At 37.5% G+C, this 19,975-nt stretch overlaps 1 protein-coding gene across 7 annotated transcripts in view; it reads left to right on the top strand.

Moving 5' to 3' along the window:
- DSCAM (DS cell adhesion molecule) overlaps nt 1-19,975 on the top strand; it is a 473,116-nt gene that overhangs the window by 431,434 nt on the left and 21,707 nt on the right. For 5 of the 7 annotated variants that reach the window (XM_080576586.1, XM_080576585.1, XM_080576587.1 and 2 more), the window contains 4 exons: nt 6,214-6,244; nt 11,927-12,042; nt 14,923-15,072; nt 18,472-18,669. In XM_080576586.1, the coding sequence (XP_080432712.1) occupies nt 6,214-6,244; nt 11,927-12,042; nt 14,923-15,072; nt 18,472-18,669 (495 nt within the window). Of the gene's footprint in view, nt 1-6,213; nt 6,245-11,926; nt 12,043-14,922; nt 15,146-15,914; nt 16,029-18,471; nt 18,670-19,975 lie in introns of those variants that run through there. The other 2 variants (XR_013945106.1, XR_013945107.1) reach the window with 2 other exon arrangements.

Here is a 19,975-nt window from a genome sequence, read left to right as displayed (position 1 = left end):
TACCTTTCAAATCACATACTGAATAAAAAGCAACATGATTTATCATCCACAAATACGAATCTAAGGATTTCTAAGAATGACCAAAATGCTTAGTATTTTAACCAAAATATGTTTATGATATTAAAATCAGGGCCAACCTTATGTATCTCACCTTTGCATCTGTTCTTGTCTCTTTTGGGTCTCATTTTTCTCTTGGAATGATATTTTGGATATTTTTTTTGCAATGAAGACAGAGATAAAGGGCCCTTAGGCATGGGCAAATTCCTGGATCAAAGAGGACACTAGCCTTATAGTTCAGACAGAGCTCTTGAAATTAGGGCCTTTTGATTCTTTAGGTTGTTGTATAATAACTCTCTCATTTGAAATTTTTTAAGTCATTTACCTCTGAGAAATATTTTCTTCATCAAAAAAGTGGTGGAGTGGTGAAGAAAATGTTATTATCTTATCTTCTGAGAAATATTGTGTAATTCCATCCAGTAATGAGCAGGATATTTTGAGCAGTCTTGCTCCAGGAAATCATGGCTGTGAACATCTAGTTTTTCTTAGATTCTTGAGTTACAATCGCTTAAGGAAGGCTTATGATTACCAGCCAATGTGGCTTTTCTACAATGTAAGATTTATCTGAATTATTTTCTCTCAAAATATAGGAATCTCAAAAAATATCTTCACTTAAACATAGCCAGTGACAAAGAAATCATCACTCCTTTTGATGGTCATCAGTATTTAACTACAATTTCTGTAAAAGTTACATCTCGCTTCTCATCTGAATTTGTCAAGCTACAACTCAACCTCAAAACCATTTAGTCCCATTATACTTGTGTCTGTCATGCAGTGACTGAAGTTCTCTTTTGTATCATATTTTTGGTCTTTGAGGATATTCTTTTTATATGGTAGTGATCAAGTAATTCTTTAATACTTTAATTGGTAAACTGAACAGATGAATCTTCTTGAATCTTTCTCTGTAATTATCCCATCATTCATTCCTTTCAAGGCTTTTCTCTGGTCCCCTTGTAATCTTCCAGTACCTTTCCTCATCTGTGTATGTTAGGAATTAATTTAGTATTCCAACAACACACACGTCAGCACCAGATATAGAGACAAAAAATCTTTCTTCTTGTCCTTTTTATTCTTTTCTCCATACCTGTGAGAATCACCTTTTTGGCTGCAACATTACACTAAGAGTTTGCCTTTAATTTTTTATCCACTGAGATCATCTGATAATTCTCTAATTACAGTGCAATAGGATAACATTCTCCATTGTACAGCTAAGAATTGTATTCTTGATATATGTAACCATGTGGTCATATAATATAAATATAGATAAATTATTAGCTTGTGATCAGCCTACCTGATGATCCAGATTGGTGACTTTTATTATATTTTAGCTACCTAATTCTTATGTCATTTTCAAACTTTTATTAGATATTATCTTATTTACTTCCAGACCACTGAGAAAACTACCAACAGTGTAATGTTCCATGGTGCATGAAGATAATAAATACTTTGTTTAAAATTGTATTTTGATATGTATCAATTTATATGTTGGAAATCATATATGATGGTTGCCATATTAATTTTTTGCATTATTGCTCCTTTCTTAGTAAAATGTTTTGAAGTACAAAAACTTTGTTTTAAAGGAATTTAAATATAATATTTAGAATTTACCTAATCCTATCTCAGTGAGAGGTTTTTTCAACATCAACAATTCTCAGTGAATTTTATTTTCATCAGAATACTTAGCTTGACGTGGCTGATTCAATAATTAAGGTCAATGAATATAGACTTGTAGTCAATCTCCTTTCATTCATCTCATCAAGACTCATACCATTTTTTCCATCCCCTTTGTTCATTGCCAAGATCAGATTGACAGTAATTCAGATTTTTCTGTTGTTCATTCTTTTTGAAGACTGACCTAATGTTAGCCATTTCTGCTCTTCTGGAGAATATTTCATGTTCTAAAATTCTTAGTGACAATCAGCATTGCTGTTCCAGAGAACTCCTTAGTAAGTTCTCCAGAAAACTCCTGCTTGCAAGTTTTCCTGATCTCCTAAATAAAAAATGTTCTTCTGTAGTAGTTGCTGTGTTCAACTTTCTTCTGAATTCATTTTGAATGGAAAATGGAAAATATCCTGTCATTATCACTTGATATGATATATATTATTTGGTGGGGTTTCTTGAGACTCAGGACACCTTTTTCCTAAATCATGATTCTAAACCCACTAGCTACTTTCTTTCAGTCTACATCAGAAATAATATTTTCCGCTGTTGGACCCTCTAAGCAATTTTGTGCAAGTAACAAATTGCATAATTCTTGCTTTTGTTGCTCCAGGAGATGTGTTCTCTTCAAACCTGCTTGACAAACATGAGTGGGAATTCCAGATTTATTTGCAGTATATTCTTCATGCAAACATTTAGATTTATGCTTACAGACAGATAGGGTCCTGGTTCCAGTTTGTGCGGTAAATATGGCATTAAAGCAGTAGTCTTTCCATTCTTAATCATTTTACTGCTTGTTTTAGCACATAGGAATGCGTAAACCCTTGTCTTCCTCCTGTGCCATACATAGTATGATTTTATTTTTCCAGCAGTACTCTGTTTAGAAGGAAAATGTACTTTACAGCAAAACCCTGAGTTTTTGTCCAATTTAGTAGTTCCACAGGTCAAGGCACAAGAAGGTCAATTGAGTGCTAGAATTCATGCAGTGATTCAGTAGGTAAGCACACATTAGAGCAGAGAAACCCGATGACTTACCACTTTCTCTCTACTATTAACCTAGCTCCACTACCACTGAAATAGTTTTCCCTTTGTTTTCAAACTCAGCTCACCTTAACCCAAGCAGAAAGTGTCAGTGCAGCATGGTAGTTCAAAAGCAGCACCATGCTATTTAAAACTGTATCATGGACCCTGATTTCCCAAGTGGCAAGCCAAATGTGTTAAGTATTTTAAAGAAGCAAATGAAAGTGAGGGCTGCTGCTGAGTATATCCTTGTTTGTGCAGTCATGTTACAAAACCACTGAGAGGAGTTTGACTTTTTCACTAAGGGTGATGCTTGGCTGGGACGGGAGATTGTCACCTTCAGTCAGTCATCCATAGCCTCTCTGAACCCTGTTTTCCCTACCCAAAAGCTAGGAGACAAGCCGCTGGCTGGGATATTGATTCCTTTTATGAAGCTTTCTCAATTTACTGATGAAATGTGTCATGTAGGAAATATACAGTATTATATTTATATATATTATTTATATATTTATATACAGAAATATTTACAGTATTACAGGAAATATACAGTAGTCTGCAGTCTATACCCATTATCTGGTGAAAAAGACATTTCTTCTGTAGCTGATGTTTTGGACACATTGTTATCATATTCAGTAGCTTTAGGGTTTGTGGTTTTCCTTTGACAAATACATAAGATCCCTTATCTTCTTGGGACATTTGTTTTCGTCCAGTCCTACACCAAACGGTGTGTCCAGTAGAGCCACCATTATCTTTACTAATACTGCTGTCCATTGCAACAACTTTCTTCATCTGTTAAACCCTGATGACTTTATTATTTTATTTTCTGCACTACTATTTCATTCAGTTTTTGATATGTAACATGATCTTGTGTGAAGTCTCGTGCTATTTTTGATTGAAGATGCACAGACGATTTGATCCTTTGCATCTCCTTGACCAAGAGCATATGTAAATGTGCATTTGAATATGAGCCACATGTTTAATGGTGAAAACATAACATCTTTCCCAGATGCAGCATGGAACACAGCTGTGCAGCATCTGAGAATATATGAGGGAAGTTGTTTCAATGCTAGGGAAAAGGCACAAGAGTGAACATACCTGTGTTCAGTTCCTCCAGTGTGTTTCACCAAACCGAGCATACTCATCTGAGCTGGTCATCCAAGGCGCTCTGACAATCTAGTCAATACAGTCAAGGGACTGAATTACACACTTCAGAACTCTGGGTTCCTAGCATTTTTAAAACATTTATGGTTGAAACAAAAACAAACAAACAAAAATCCCATGAATATTGTTATTTAATCCTGGGAAACTAATCTAGAAAGGAACTGAAATAGGTCAGTCAATCTTCAAGTCTATTCCTTTCATTTTCCTTGAGTTGTGCACTACTTGCACAAATATCCACAGTCTTCAGTCAAGGATGCAGTCATTACTTTACAAATCCACTCTCTGAGTGAAAGAAATATTTGTATATTAAATCACCATTACTGGGTGTGCCAGAGGGAGAATGTGTGCGTCAAGGCCCTACATGATCCCAGTGCTGCTACAACAACAGGAAACAGGAAGCATCATAAAGCTTGTTTAAAATAAAATAAAATAAATAAAATAAAATAGACTTGGAATCAGATTTTTTTTTTCTTTTTTTCTTTTTCTTTTTTTCCCTTCTATTCTTCAAAAGATCTAAATCCCTTTCAAGGTCCTTAGAAGTCAGTACGAAAACTATCTCTGGTGTCATTTGGAGCAGCAGCATGCTTGTACTTTGCCTTATGACATAAAGATGTTGTCCTTGTGGTATTGTACTGTGAAGAAGCACTTACAGGAGCGTTCACAGCAAAATCTATCCCATAGCAAAAAAAACAGAAAGTCTATATGCCTAAATGTAGTGCTGTTTGAATAAGATCAGACATCTCAGACAGAGTCCTTCCCTTCAGCAGGAATCTTCCATTCTTTGTGCTGAAAATGAATAAGGGGAAGATTAAAAATAAAGGAGTGGAACAAGCAGACCCAGAAGAAGCACAGAATTTCAGCTGCAACAGTAATTGTGAAGAATGAAGTCTAAGACAGGCAAGCTGGCACAGTGTCAGAGAAACCGAATGCAGAAAGTTGGTGGAAGATGTTTTGTTAAAAATAAAAAGAGCACTTTGTTTATCCCTTTTAAAAACAAATATAAATGTAACCAGAGTGATGCATTAAGTTGATGGTTTGTTTCTGCCTGCATCCTCTGAATTTTAAAGGCAGGAAATTTAATAGGATCACAGACAAAGAAATTGCAATAGGTGTAGGAGACCCAAGAGGTGATTAAGGAATAAAAAGGGTTTCAGAAGTGAGAGGGAGAAAACAAAGACAAATTCAGTAAATGTCTTAGAAGATGCAGGTAGATTTACAAGCAGGAGATAAGAGGAGGAATTTAAAGTTTCACCTAACAGGAGAGTTCCTTGAAGACTTGGAACTTGAATTGTTTTCTTCTCGGATTTGCTTTACTTGGTTGCACAAAAGGCTGCTTTGTTGCTCTGTGATATTGTTATTTAGGGACTCTGAATTCAGCATTTTCAAGTGAGTTTGTTTAGTGGCAAACTGTAGGAGAACAAAGTGTAGCTGTCTTTTTGCCGAATAATACCACAGAAATCATTATTGTATGTTTATAAAGTTTCACAGGAAGCTACCTGAAGAACACTGGGTGAACCAACCTTCAGCTGTGTACTTTGATCTGGTGTTTACCATAATAATGATATCCCCAAAGGGTTTTATGTTAATAATAGCAGCAATGATAATGGGAATACTTCTCCATCAGCAGTACCTCATTTTGCAGGGCTGATCCAAGTGGGAATCAGCTACCTTCTGTTTTGCATACAGACAGCCCTCTGAAGACCCAGAAGTTTTGAATTATTGCTAGTTGCAAAGCATTCATACCTGAGAGCAACCAATCTCTCCTTGGAGACCTCCCTTGCACCTCCTCCATGCAGTCAGGTTGGGTTTGAAAACGGCAGGCTGGCAATTGCTCGTCCAGATCAGCTTCAGCTCCTGTCCAGAGATGGATGTCAGCATTTCTGTCCTCTTGCCCTTTCTTCCTTCCTCACCCTCTTGCTTGCTAACTATGGCATGAAGGAACAGAGAACCCTGCTGGTTGTTAAAATATCTGCATTTCTAAAGAGTGTCTGTAGTTGTTTCCAGTTAAAGTCTATTTTATTCCATGCTCCCTTTTCTTCAAATCCAACAGTTGTTGTACATCTCTAAGCATTTTCAGTGCTACTGAGGAACTAAACAGGGCTCTTTGGGGCAGAAAGATCTAATGTAGTGAAATGCAGTTCCAACAAAAGTAGGAACTTTTGGACACTATTTTGTCTTCATTACTGATCTGAGAATTGACAGTAGTCTTACATATGGCTGATTCAAATCACTTCCTAATAATCCATCTATCACAAAAATTTTCATTTGTGATACAAACAGATAGCAACTCCTGACATCTTTTCTGTTTTATTCTAGATGCAAAGAGTTTGGCTGAAATGCTTATGAGGTAAGAATAAATTCAATCTTCTTAAATTGAAAATTAATTGTCAGCTATGGCATCATACTTAAAAATTATTATAGGGACAAAAGGAGTCTTCTATTCCTAAAGCCTTTCTCAAAACACACCATTTGACTCTGTTAAAAACTAGGATACACTGATGGCTAGAAATACGAGAAAACAGACAGTTTGTGGTCAGTCCTGTAACAGAACACAATAGTAAAATTTGCCGTCTCTTGTATTAGTGGATTAAATTATAGAATACATGTGGGTTAATTTGGACATTTTTCCTATTCAGAAAAACATTTGCATAATATGTACCAAAGAAATTGCCCTTTTGAGATCATGGGTTTGAAGGCAGTAAGTGCCTGGATGTGAATATCTCTAAACTTTATAGTTTTATTTATGTAATACTACAGTTATATTTATGTAGCTGCTTATACCCTCAGGTGTATAAGAGCAGGAAAATCCATTTATTATTTTTCAGTTCTGTTCCATCAGTTCAGCACCCAGAAATCTAATTCAGTTGTGGAATTGCAACAGAATGACTATTGTGGCATCTAAATTCCTTCGGAGATGGAAATTTCATATCTACAGTGTTTATTGTTTTATCTGGGGAAAATGTTGGACTTTAAATCTGCTGCATATATTTGAAAATGAGATCAACAAGGGAATATTTCTAAGTTCAAGTGAGCTTTTGTTTGCTAGAAAATCTTTTTTATTTTTAAGGAACAAATTTGAGAATGTCATGGATATTTTATCAAATGAAGCATACTCTAAACTTCCTCACCTATGATAAGCTTCACCTGCTACTATAAGAATACACTTACCCAAGACATGGTGACAGATGGTTTTAATGTGAACTCAGCTCTATGACATCAGTCTCCAAATACACCTGAATAGTCCCATTGATTTTAACAAAACTGGTCATGCAGTTCAGGTCACTTTATTCTTTTTTGCAACTTAGAAACCCCTGCTAGCAGCAAATTGCAGGTTTAAGCAATTTCAAGGAGATATGCTGCGACACATTTTTCATGACACAAAAAAAAGGCACAGATTAGCATATGCAGTATGCCTGTTCCCTAAAGAAACCCAGCATGGACTTCAGTATGCAACTTCTGAATGAAGATATTCGGTCCCATGGACAACCACACATAATACCTCTGCAAAACTAGTAAACCTCTGCCTTAACCCTGCTTAACTCCATTGGTCTTATCACCACCTCTGCATGGCAATTTCAGAGCCTTACTCCTCTGATGCTTAGAAAATTATCAAACTGCCAGCATAAATGGTCCATTTTTCCCTCTGCCAATGCTAACCTTAAGTTTAAAGATTTTTTGCTCTCTGCACCTGATACACTCAGACAGCAGTTGGATCCCTTCCTAGCCTTTAGTTGAGAGCTGCTTTTCTACGTAATTGTCTGCCACTGTTTCTTTTTGCTTCTCCTTTCATTTTCTCCCATTCATTTATTTGAAAATAATCTTATTTTTATTAAATAGTCATATTTTATACTTAAAGTGTGAACAAAGGCAAATGACTAATAAGGCAGGACTTTAAGGTCCTACATATGGAGAAGCCTCTCAACTTGGAACTCTCAAAGTGATGCTATTTTGATGAACTTTCCACATGGTACACACTCAGTTACTTCTGAAACAGCTATGAAATACCCCCAACCAAAAACCTGAGCCACCCACCAACACTATATGCTCCTGAAGATGTAGCATGTTAATAATCAAAGGATAAACGGCCCTTTCCAAAACAATAGTAACATATTATAAAGCTTCTGATATTTTATATATTTTAGATTTCACCAAAATCTGCTGTGTTACAAATATCAAGAAAAAGGGTGGCCATTGGTTGTGCCTTGCCACTTGAGTATGGGATATAATGCAGAGAAGAAGATTCCCTCCTTGCTAAGAAGGTGTGAGGGATGGAGAGAGCTTTGTGTATCTTCCCGTTTGAGGAGATTTTTATAAGTGTGTGTAAAGCGGATTAAGAATGGAGCTTGAGTCTTTGCTTTGAAAGTTGCCAGCTTTGGCTGTTTAAGTCAAATACCTGGGGAGCAGGGTAAGCCCCAGCAGTTAGCAGTTTAACAGGAGCTGCACAACTTGTTGCTGATACTTTAAACTAGCAAATAAAAATCTCTGCTGCTGTACAATCACAGCTTTTTGATCTTTTTTGGGGTGAAAGCAGATCCAGCCATCTTCTTTGTAGTTGTTCACTGTGAATTGGTGTAGCAATTGGCTGAGCTTTCTAATTTTGAACACAGGGTAAGGAATATTTTCTCCCTGAAAATCCCCTTGACTGGCAGATTATTTACAAAGTTTAGTTTCTGGTATGTTTTTACAACTACCAGCTTAGACATCAGGAAACACTGAGGTGGCTTGACTCTTGATTTGGCAGCAAGCACCCAGAATAACTTTACAGAGTGATATATTTTATCCCTTTACAAAACTAGCTTGATCTAACACCCTGCTGTGCATACGGACATTTTCAGTCACTCAGATAAGTATTTTTTTATTACATATCTAGGAAGAATATTTAAAGAGGAAATATTCTTATAACTATGTGCACTTGCGCTCTTTCAAAATGCATCATGCACTGTACTGGCTCTGGAGAAGGGCTTGTTTATCCACAGACTGTACATAAAAGCTCTGCTCAATCAGACCCAAAGGCACAGGTGTAGCCAAGTATTTGTCTATAATAGTGGCCCAAAGCAGACACTTGGGTAGAGGAAAGCAATGCAGCAAATACATACTGACTCGTTCCCCAGACAGGCTCCTAGTCTCTAACAATTTGGAGCTCAGAGGTTCAATGAATTGGAGAGAATGAGCTATATTACACACAAATCATTTCCAGGTCTGACAGGTAAAGAATAGACACATAGCACATGTTTAAGTTTTGAAATTTTGTATCTGTAGATGAATGAAAATACAGGTAGATGTGTTTCCTCCCTTTAAAGAATTAATTGTTGGGCTCCTCATCCACCAGGCCATTATAATACTTGGATGCCTGAATTTTGCTAGGTTAGAAAATACTTGGGCACCAAACTTCAAAAATTGCAATACTAAAAATCTCTGCCTCACTGCCAAGTCCTAGAGGCACATAATTGCTGTTGGCACTTCAGTTTTTTTAAGCTGACAGTTGAGTTATTGTGGTCTGCAGAAAATAATTTAAAATTCATTGAGCCAGAAAGAGGTTACATGCTAATTAGCATCAACCTTCTTGGCACTGCCAATTGCCTGTTCTGTGTTTGGACACTCCATGCCACAGTGCTGTTGCATAGAGAATTAATTAGACCAGTAAGAAAGAGGAGAGAGATCACACAAGATGAGGCATAACTCAAGATTAGTAGTAGGGAATCTTCCTGAACATAAAAAGTCTTAGGTTTCAGTTCTGACTTGAAGGACTTTCCACACATTTTGCACTAAACTCTCCCTGGAGCCAAGAATAAATTCAGAGTTCCCTCTGGGCAGGTGAACAGTACAGCTACAAAGCTGTGGAACTGCCCTTCTGCACTTTGTGGTGCAAACAATTCTTTCTGTACTGTTCAATACTTTGCAATAGTAGGAATACAGAGTGTACTGCAGAAGAGCTTCTAGCTCTAACCATGATGCCAGGGTTAGAGCATTCTGTATTCTGCATTCTCTGAGGAAGATGTGTGATTTGATCATTTTGCCTCCTAAAACTCTGGTGAGCAGGTGAAGGGTGCAAGGATTCATTTATTGGACTTGATTTTGTATTGCATGTGTTGTATATGTATCTGAATGTATCTAATAAGTATTGAATTATTGATTTTTATTTGAAATTGGATCTCACAAATTCAGTTTTCTGTTTGATCACAGGTTTGTTGTGTGATCTTGGACAAGCCCAGTGTGGCCTGACTTTTCAAGGGCATCTATTCATGCATATTTGGCATGCAGATAATATATTAGTCTCCAATTCTCAGAACATTTCAGCAGCTTGAGTGGAAACCAATAGGATAGTGGCATCTAATCCATGCAGAGATTTTGCAGAGACTTTGAGAACGTCATTGTGGAATTTATCTGCATTTGAGAATCCTAAATGTCTTTGAAAATTTATGTGGTTAATAAGACACTGTGACTACTATTCTCCACTGATTACATATGGAGACAAGTCTGTCAGCCCTGTGTAGCTCTCTTGATATTTTGCTTTCAGAATGATTAAATGATGCACCAGTTGTAGGCTGTCTGAATGCATTTCAGCTATCCATCTGTACTATCAGAGCAATAGTACTGCCTGACCTCTGAAAGACAGAGACATTAAAGTTTGTGAGATGGATAGATAGTGATCATGCTGGGGACCACAAGAGGAGGGTAAAACAGAAGGTGAGAATCAGAGGTGTGTACCTGTGTGCCTTGAAGATCTTAGTCCTGGATTTGTGTCAGAATTTCTGACAACTGAGTGACAAGGAAATTCCTCATAAAAAAGATGTAAGGGTACCCCCAAACCTAGAATAGTTATGTCCTGCTGGCATGGAAACAGCAGGAAGTTAAGGCAAATTGCTAGAAATGTCGTCTCATCTGGCATGCATCAAAGTGGCATTAAACTCCTACGTAGAGGTCCTCATTTAGGAAAGGAGTGAGTTTATCATCATGCAGCTTAATAGTCCTCTGAAGATTCCATTAATAACAATAATTCTTTGCCCAAGGAGAATTAAAGTGAGTGATTTACAGTTACTTTGCACCAGAAAATGACCCTCTACTGAATTTTAAAGTCCTTTAATATGTGAGTACTTGAATCACACCAATAGGTCATTTGTCTTAATTTTTCTCAGCCATCTTACCTAAACAAGTATTTGCAAATATTTCTTCTTCTCAACGGAGTAATTACATCTGAAAAGGTAAAAAGTTCCTGTGTTTTTAGTGCAGTCTGAAGATTCCTTGGTGCAAGTTCTGTACTGGAAATGGTTGTAGCACTCAATTTTACTATCTATTTTCATTTGCTTTTGGTAGACAGTTCATTTAAGAAGTCATTTTCTGGTACACAAACTTCAAAATGAAATTGTTTCAATTTGCATGATGATAGAGTAATTGTTTTAGATTCTTTTTTAGAATATCGCATCAATCAATTAGAAATAATCCATGAATGCAAACAAGATTTGCAATTTTACTCTTGCAGCATCAATGGACCTAAAACCTTTATTTATTTTGTGCAATTTGTTAGTACTAATTAAATCTCTAGTCATTTGTTTGCTTTGTCATTTATCAATTCTAGTGACATTTGGAATTTATCTGAGGAAAAATAATGGAAAGTTTAGAAATAATTAGAAATTACTACAAGACATTTTCCTACCAACCTGTTTGATCAGTTACATATTTCTTTACTTACATTCATAAGGAATGAAAGAAAAGGTCAATCTTAAAAACTTTTTATTAATTTCCTTATATGACAACACTTGTAGAAAACTATATGAAATTTTCAAAAGATCCCTGCTGAAAAATAATAGACCAAACCTTCGACACTGTGCATTCATCTAAATGCCTTGCCGCATGCAATAAAATAATACCAAGTGCTTGTTCTGAAGAGGGGAATATAAAATGTATGAGTATTTTGCTGATTTGTTCTATTATTTTTAGTTTGAGCTGGGCAGACTTATAGTTAGCAAGTTTGCAAGTATCTTTTCAGTTAGGCTGAATCTTACTGTGTTTGCCTCTCTTTTGTTTCCAGCAAGAATACCCGGACATCAGATACACTTAATAAGCAGCAGCAAACGCTGAGGATGCACATAGACATTCCCAGAGCACAGCTTCTGATTGAGGAGAGGGACACGATGGAGACCATTGGTAAATTATTGTTGGGTTTGTTTTCACCAGTTAATAAAACAAGCACTTCTGGTGGACATCCTTTACCTCACACCTTTCCTCTGACTGCATGCATCAAGAAGGAAGAGCTGCAGAGTAATTTGTCACATTTGAGAAATTAACTGTTTCTTTTCATATAATAGAATGGCTCGGGTTGGAAAGGACCTTAAAGATCATCTAGTTCCAACTCCCTGCCATAGGCAGGGATGCCACCCACTAGATCAGGTTGCTCAAAGCCCCATCCAGCCTGGTCTTGAACACCTCCAGGGATGGGGAACCCACAGCTTCTCTGGGCAACCTGTTCCAGTGCCTCACATCCTTCCAAGAGAATAATTTCCTCCTAACCTCTAATTTAAATCTCCCCTTTTTCCTCCCCTTTAAATCAGTTTCTGCTTTCAGTAGTCTCAGTATAATATTTAAAATAATTCAGAACATTAGGAAAATAAAACTAGTGGAAAGAGAAGCTTGGAGAAAATGAAGACTGGCAGTTTAATGATTTTCATTTTGATTTCTCAATTGACTTTGACTAAACAGTTGGATCATTGGCATTACGTATAAGGAAAATGAAAATGAAATTCTGAAACTACAAAACTAGTATTCAAGGATTTCAAACAGACATCTTCTAAAACTTACATGTTGCACATTGTATCCACTTGTTCTTATCAAGTTACATGATCAACATATTGATCTGTTTCAACTTTTGTTTATCTATGCAAAATTCAAATCTAGAATATTTCACACATCAGAAAACAGTATTTCTTGTGTGGCTGGCACATAGCTGAAGTGTCATGTAAACAGATTTGTTTGCCTTTTTCAAATAATCAAAACACAAGATGTCTGAAGTCTCAACAGAATAGAAATATAACCTGATTTCATGACTCTGTGGGTACAGACTGTGGAAAGACACTCCAGAATGACTGACCTTGTTGGACTTCTAACTTTTGGGGTCAAAATCTATGTAGAAAAAGTCTTTGATGGATGAGAATGTAGTAGCACCTCAGGGACTGCATAGCTGGAGAAGGCTCCACAAACCAGGAGCAGCATCTCCTGTCCATGCCCATACTGGGGAGGAACAAGCTGCTTTAATCCCACACCTTGTCACACCTGATAGGGTCTGGCATAGTGGGGTGCCATTTCACAGTGCAGTGGATTTGAAGAGGAGACTTACACTTCACCTGAAAAACATACTTTTTATTTTTTTTTTAAATTTGAGCTTCCCAAAGTTCGCCACTTTGATGCAGTCTTTTGTGCCAAGTTTCATCCTAAAGACAGCTTTTACTTTTGAGTTACAATTGCTGAGCAATAGGGGGTTATAGTGGAAATACCATTAGTACCTTAACTATAGCAGTGCGATCAGTGCCTTGGAAATAGACAGCTCTACACAAAGCATTCAGAATAAGTAGTCACTTTGGCAGGCTTTGACATAGTTTACTGCCAAGAGGCTTTATTCCCAACCTGAATAAGAGCTCATCTTTTGCCAGAGATAGAATAATTTGGTTTCATAATGCTCATTCTATTTATGGCCTTCTTTGGGTAAAAAATGCTAGTTATATTTTTGTGCACTGTTCACATTAACAGTGTCTTGTCAAGATTAAAAATAAATAAAAAAAAGGAATATTTAGAAGAAGTGGATCACCCTCTGCTCATCAGTAAATGGATAGAAGCCCTGTTGCTGCCAGTACCCTCAGAAATGCATTATAAAGCTATATAGCATAGCAAGAATAGATAAAAAGACTGAAAAGAATGCAAAAGAAAATCTGATAGCATGCACATAATTGTTCTGCAAATACAAATTCAGTGGAAGATTTATCACTGTTAATCCTTCCACAGTCAAGTAGACCAGATTCCTCTTTAAAGTGAAAGAAATACAATAAGGTGTTCACAACTGGGGGAAAAAAATAATCTGTGTAGCACTAGCTTTCTGCAGGCTGCAAGGTCTGTACAGAAATTTGGTGAACATAGCTTAGCCCTTGGGAGGCAATAGACAGCAGAACTGTACAGCAGCAAAGGTCAGTGCTCAACCTTTTTTCCAGTCCTTCCAAAGGTCCAGCTTCATGTTACAACTTTCATGACTTGTATAAAGCTCTCCAGAGCTCCTCTTTCAGACCTACAGTAGTGAAGTTTGTTGTAGGAAGGACTCTTTGGTGCAGAGAGAGCTGGTAGGGCTTAGTCCTTAGCTTGTAGAACAGCTTTTGCTGGACTTAAGGGTGCTTAATTGCCCTGCAGGAGTGTTTCCATTGTCTTTAGTAGGGTACTGAGGTGCTTAAATTTAAGCAGAACCCTAAGACAAGTCTTGGGTCATGGCCTTAATTCTGTCTGTGGAAAAAAAAAAAAAAAAGATGACTAGTAGAGGGCTAGTTAGTGATATTACCTGAAGACCTCCTTTGGGGAAGACATGGGTAATTACACTGAGGACATTACTAATTATGCTAATAAAAATAATAATAATAATAATATGTTGTTGAAGGGATCAGCTGAGTTCTCTGAAAATGAAGAGGAAACAGGGCAGCATACAAAAGATGGAGAAGAAAGAATTATGGCCAAAAATATTTACACACAACAGAATTTTTGGAAGGATGCTTAATGGCCTGTCTCAGTTGCACAACTCCAAGGTGAAATCCCAAATAAAAACAGGAAAATTACACTTATTCCTTATTTTTTTGTGAAATTTGCAATTAAAGCCAGAGGCTCCCAGGCTGCTGTGCACACTTCAAAACCAACTCCAGCCCTGCACAGAAATGGAAACTGCATTGTCTTTGGTGAAGCCCAGATGAAAACTAATGTGGGAACTTATTTTAAAACTGTTACGAAGACAAAAATAAATTTCGTTATTCAATATTTGATGAGTATTTTTGCTTGCAGATGACAGATCAACAGTTCTACTAACTGATGCTGACTTTGGAGAGACGTCTAAACAGAAGTCACTGACTGTCACCCACACAGTACATTACCAGTCTGTGTCACAGGCTACAGGACCACTGGTGGATGTTTCTGATGCCCGGCCAGGAACAAGTAAGAGTATAGGAGGATTTGTTATCTGGAGAGGAGAAAGGTGTAAGAAAATGAATGTGGTGCTCCTGCGTTTGTATCCTTATGTGTTGGGTTTTTTGTTTGTTTGTTTGTTTGTCTGTTTTCTTTAATCTGAAAGTTGAGAGAAATCTATTTAGGTCAGCAGAGAACATTTCTTGTACAATTGCATTTAGTAATTCAATATGGTAAAAATTGCATATGTATCTGAAATGTAGGTGTAATTTGAAGTATTTGGCTTTCATTAAACCAAATTCATGCTAGTTTTTAATTTCTAGAATTTATTGAGTAAATTAGCTTAATGGCTTTTAATGTCTAATGCATTTTTTTCTCAGTGATCAATCTGTACTGTATTTCAAAATGTCTTCCGTCCTTACATCTCCGTCAGGGAAGAAATACATTTCTCATTATTGCTTTTCTGAAAAAGATGTATTTCCACTTTTAGTTATTATGGTAAATTACTTTTCCCAGACATCTTCATGTTGAGTTACAGTGATTAAAAACTAAAATAAATGAATATGCTTCTGCAATCCATCCTTCTTAATTTCTCTCAAGAATGTATTCCATATCTATGTAAATGGAATTTACTAGATTGAAGGAATACATTCACTAGCTGTATGCAATCTCTAAAATCTCTTGGATTATTTTCATCCCCTGACAGTTTTAGAATTTGTTTACTTGGTGAGTTTGGTGAAGATAAATGCTGATATTTCTGTTGTGAATCACCTAGAATGCAGATTATTTGAAAAATCTTCATTTAATTTTCATTACCACCCCACTCTTTATTAATTATAGCTGTTGTAGTCCTGACCTTGCTGATTTTCTAGCTCTGAGATCTATAAGTTATGGTTCATTATTTCTTGAGGACTAGATTAGTACGGTCATTTGGAATCCCTTTTTCATCTATGGAGAGTCATGTCGTTTGAATGAGAAGACTCAAGGTAAAACATTTGTTTTCCTTCTGGTAGTACTTTTTTCTCCCTCCTTTGGTTCATGTGTATGCTGGCTAGCCTGTCTGGTAAGAGCGGAAAAAAATCATCCATCTTTTTAGCATGTTAGTAGGTCAAGTTTATCTGAGCAACCAACGTACTCTCAATTGTTTTCAAACTCTATGTTTTATAAGGAAAGAGGTACCACCCTAAAATTACCTACCTGTCCCAAACCACAGTAGTCTATAGCACCAGCCTCTTCCACTCCTACTCCCTTTTTTATGTGTACAGTTACGTGATTCAGGCCACTGGAGTCATTGAGAGACTTCCCTCAGATTGGGCTGGGATTTAAGTTGTATGTAAGAGTGTGATCTGTGTCCAGCCTTGCTTTGGAAATAGAAATCCACCAACACGTTTGTTATTTAGTAAAGATCTGATTGCAGCAGTGCACAGAGCTGGGTTGAACACTTTTAGGTAGCCTTCTCTGGATTTAAGACACTATTGTAGCTTTGAGAGAAGCTGGGCTGTGAGATTTTGTAAAGCTGCTTGTGCAGGACACGTGGCTCAGAGGTTGCAGAGGTACTGGTCTGAGCATACACAGTGAATGCCGAATTTCCCATTAGAGCCCTTTCTAAGTTGCCATCTAATTCTTTTGTATTTATGAACCCTTTTGTTTCATGAACCTTTTTGCTGCTCACCTCAGCATTCTGCTCCTGTGTTCCAGCATGTGACAGCAGGGCTGTCTTAACAGCTGGAGCACCAGATGCGTGCTGTTTTCCACCACGTAGGCAGTGGACCTTGCAGAGTCCCTGCTACAAAATCCCTTACACAGGCGCAGCACAGCTGGTGCAGCGCTATTGCTCAGCACATGTTCAGCAGGACTAGCACCGACCTCCTGCATGCTGGCAGCAGGCTCTCCTACCCTCATCCAAATTGTGAGTGAAGGCCTGGTGAGTCAGAGCATCAGAGCATCCCTGCCCACCAAGCCTTCTCTGCTCCAGACCAAACGGTCCCAGCGCTGTGCCCTGTGTTTTCCCATGAGCACTCTCCCTCTGACAGTCCCTTCATGACTTTCCTTGAAGCAGGTACAAGGCTCACTTCTGGCCATGCAGCAGCCCCATGACAACTTTCCACAGCCAGTACAATTGGGTGGTTTACACAGACAGTCTGTACTGGGCGCTTTGTACCAAGTGTGCTTTTGGGTGTTATCTATGTGAGGCTGTTATGTGTTGCATGACCAGCAGGATCAATTATCAATGGCAGCTCATATTTTTCCACTGCTGGGGGGGGAATATATGAAATATGAGAAGGAACAGACTATAGCTGGTGTTTGCAAATAAATTACTTGGTTAGAAGCAACAGGATACATATTCTTACTGGGAATGCTTAGGAGAAGCAATGCTCAGAGTCATTATCTAGGTATTGTTTTTTCTTTTTTTTTTTCTTTAAATTTGCTTCTGCTGAAGTCTGTTACCTCAAAGACTGATGACTTCACCATTTGAATGCCAAAGATCATTTGAATACATTTGAATTTTTCATTTCTAATACCTTTTCTCTCTATTGTTAGTAATAGCCTTTCAGAAGCTTCAAAAAGAAATCTTTCAGTGCTGATTTAGTCACTTTCTGTTTGCCAAATAATGGTGTTTTTTTTTCTATTCCACTTGCTTTGTTAGGGTGTACCAGCCTCACTTTTACAGAAGAATTATTTTTAACAAAATCATAGAAGATGTTTTTTGTCAATAGTTCATTTTCACTCAGTTGGTCACCAGATTTTCTCTAGGGCAATAAAAAGTAAAATGTTGTAAAAGTAAAATACTTAAACAAGTAACAAATGATTTTTAAAGTTTAAGAAATTTTATTTACTGTTTTTTTAAACAGTCAGATCTTTAAAAGCCTGTCACTATTGAAACTCTGAGGGATCTAATATATGCTATATCATACATCCTGACTATTTATTAAAAAAAAAAAAAATCTGTAGCTGATTAACAGCATAATATGATAAAAGTATTAGTGAAATGGCTGGAATAGAAAACTATGCCACCACAGTTCTAAGCACATATTTTTACAAACTGAGAGCAAGTGCCTGTTTTGGGGGGTTTCTGAGGGCACGTACACGGATAATTTACCTGAGAATTCACTTGAGATGTGGTGTGAAATCCCTGACCAGGTCTGTTTGCCACATGCTGTTTCACATCTTAGAGTGGCTTTGCTGCTGAAGAACTGGTTGTGTCGGATTAATGAACATGTCAATGGGAGGCTGGCTCAGTTCTTCAGCTGCTCCATTTTTATTAGAAAGAGGGTATTTAAAGAAAGTGCTTTTACCCTTTTTTTTTTCCCCCAAAGAATGTTTTGTGTTCTTTTTTAACCAAAATGAGTGGCCAGTCCCTCCTGACAGGGCTTGTTTCCTTGTCTATTCAAGAGCCTAATGGCAAAGACACTCTGTTATCCATCACAGATCCTACCACAAGGAGGAGTGCCAAAACCGGACCCACAGCTCGCAACCGCTATGCTAGTCAGTGGACCCTCAACAGACCTCACCCCACCATATCAGCTCATACCCTCACCACAGACTGGAGGCTTCCCACCCCCAGGCCAGCAGGATCCGTGGACAAGGAAAGCGACAGCTACAGTGTCAGCCCCTCACAGGACACAGGTACAGGTCTCTCTGCAGGGCTGCTCAGCAAAACTGGGTCGGCAGTAGCTGGATTAACCTTCTTGGTCCTCAATATACTTTGTTTGATGCTTAGGTGCTGCTATTTATTCCTGGCCAGGGTGTTTTTTCAGTAGGCTATTTATAATAGTTGCCACAAATGCATATAATTCCAATGATAACAAATACTGTGCCCTTACTTTCTCATGACACATGCATACTGGAGTCCTTTGAAAGATATGGTATTCTTCTGGTAGCCAAAACTCTGTATTTCCTGTGTCTGAAGGAAGAAGTAGAAGAATTTGCTGCATGAAATGTCATTGACCAGGAAGGGGCAGTATTAGCAGCCTACAGTATATCTTGGTCAAAGGTGGAAATGTTTTAAGGTTTGAGCTACACTGAGGTAAGGTGTTTTTTTTTTTCGTTTTGTTTTTTCCTTTTTCCAGTAATGTACTGTGTTCGTAGGGATATTCTAAGCAGGAAAAAAAAAAAAGAGAGAGAGAGAGAGAGACGGGAATGTCTGTAATTTGAGTCCAAACCAAAATCCATTCATAGCACTGAATATAGTAGCAGTTAGCTCTGATTTTCCTCAGAAACAACGTAGGCTTTTTTCCTCTAGATGGTAAGTGGGGAGACACTGAATACATATTCTGCCTGCAGTCTTCATCTCTCCTTGATGTCTTCACATTATAAACCCAATTGTAACAGAAAGATAAAGCTTTCTCCTTCTGCCCTCCACTGAACAAGTGACAAAAAAATATGGTGAATAAATGAGTAAATGACTAAGCAGAAGAGTAGTCACGAAGCAAATCTAATAAAGGTTACACTTGAAGAAAGATAAAATAGCTTTCAAGGTATGCCTGACAGAAATGAATCTGGGCATACAATGGCTTCCTCAGAAGAAATTGCCTATCTTCTGTTCTGATTTGGAAGGAAAAGCATGGGTTGTGTGAGGCAGGTGTGTCCTTTAGAGAAAGAGCAGTAGGTGTAACTCACCTTTCACCATGAGAACTAATATGACTGCTTTTATTCTCTCTGTAAGAACAGGCATCTGACTTCCCTTGCAACGTGTAATTTATAGGTTGAAATGCTCATCTTTTCATAATTCATTCTCTTAAACTTGCAGACCTGTATGTTGTCTTCACAAGGTAACGCCATTCAACAGATACCTCTAGCCAGTTAATGAACTTCTTCCTGATTTTTTCAGGTAGAAGGATCATGAGGTTTTAAGGATTTGTTCTAACACCTATACAGATATAAATATGAATATCAGATGTTATCTCAGAAACTCTTATTATAGACATTCCTG

The sequence above is a fragment of the Anser brachyrhynchus genome (assembly GCF_964034855.1).
Source record: "Anser brachyrhynchus genome assembly, chromosome: 1".
Classification (NCBI taxonomy): domain Eukaryota; kingdom Metazoa; phylum Chordata; class Aves; order Anseriformes; family Anatidae; genus Anser; species Anser brachyrhynchus.
This window is presented reverse-complemented; position numbering and strand designations above follow the sequence as displayed.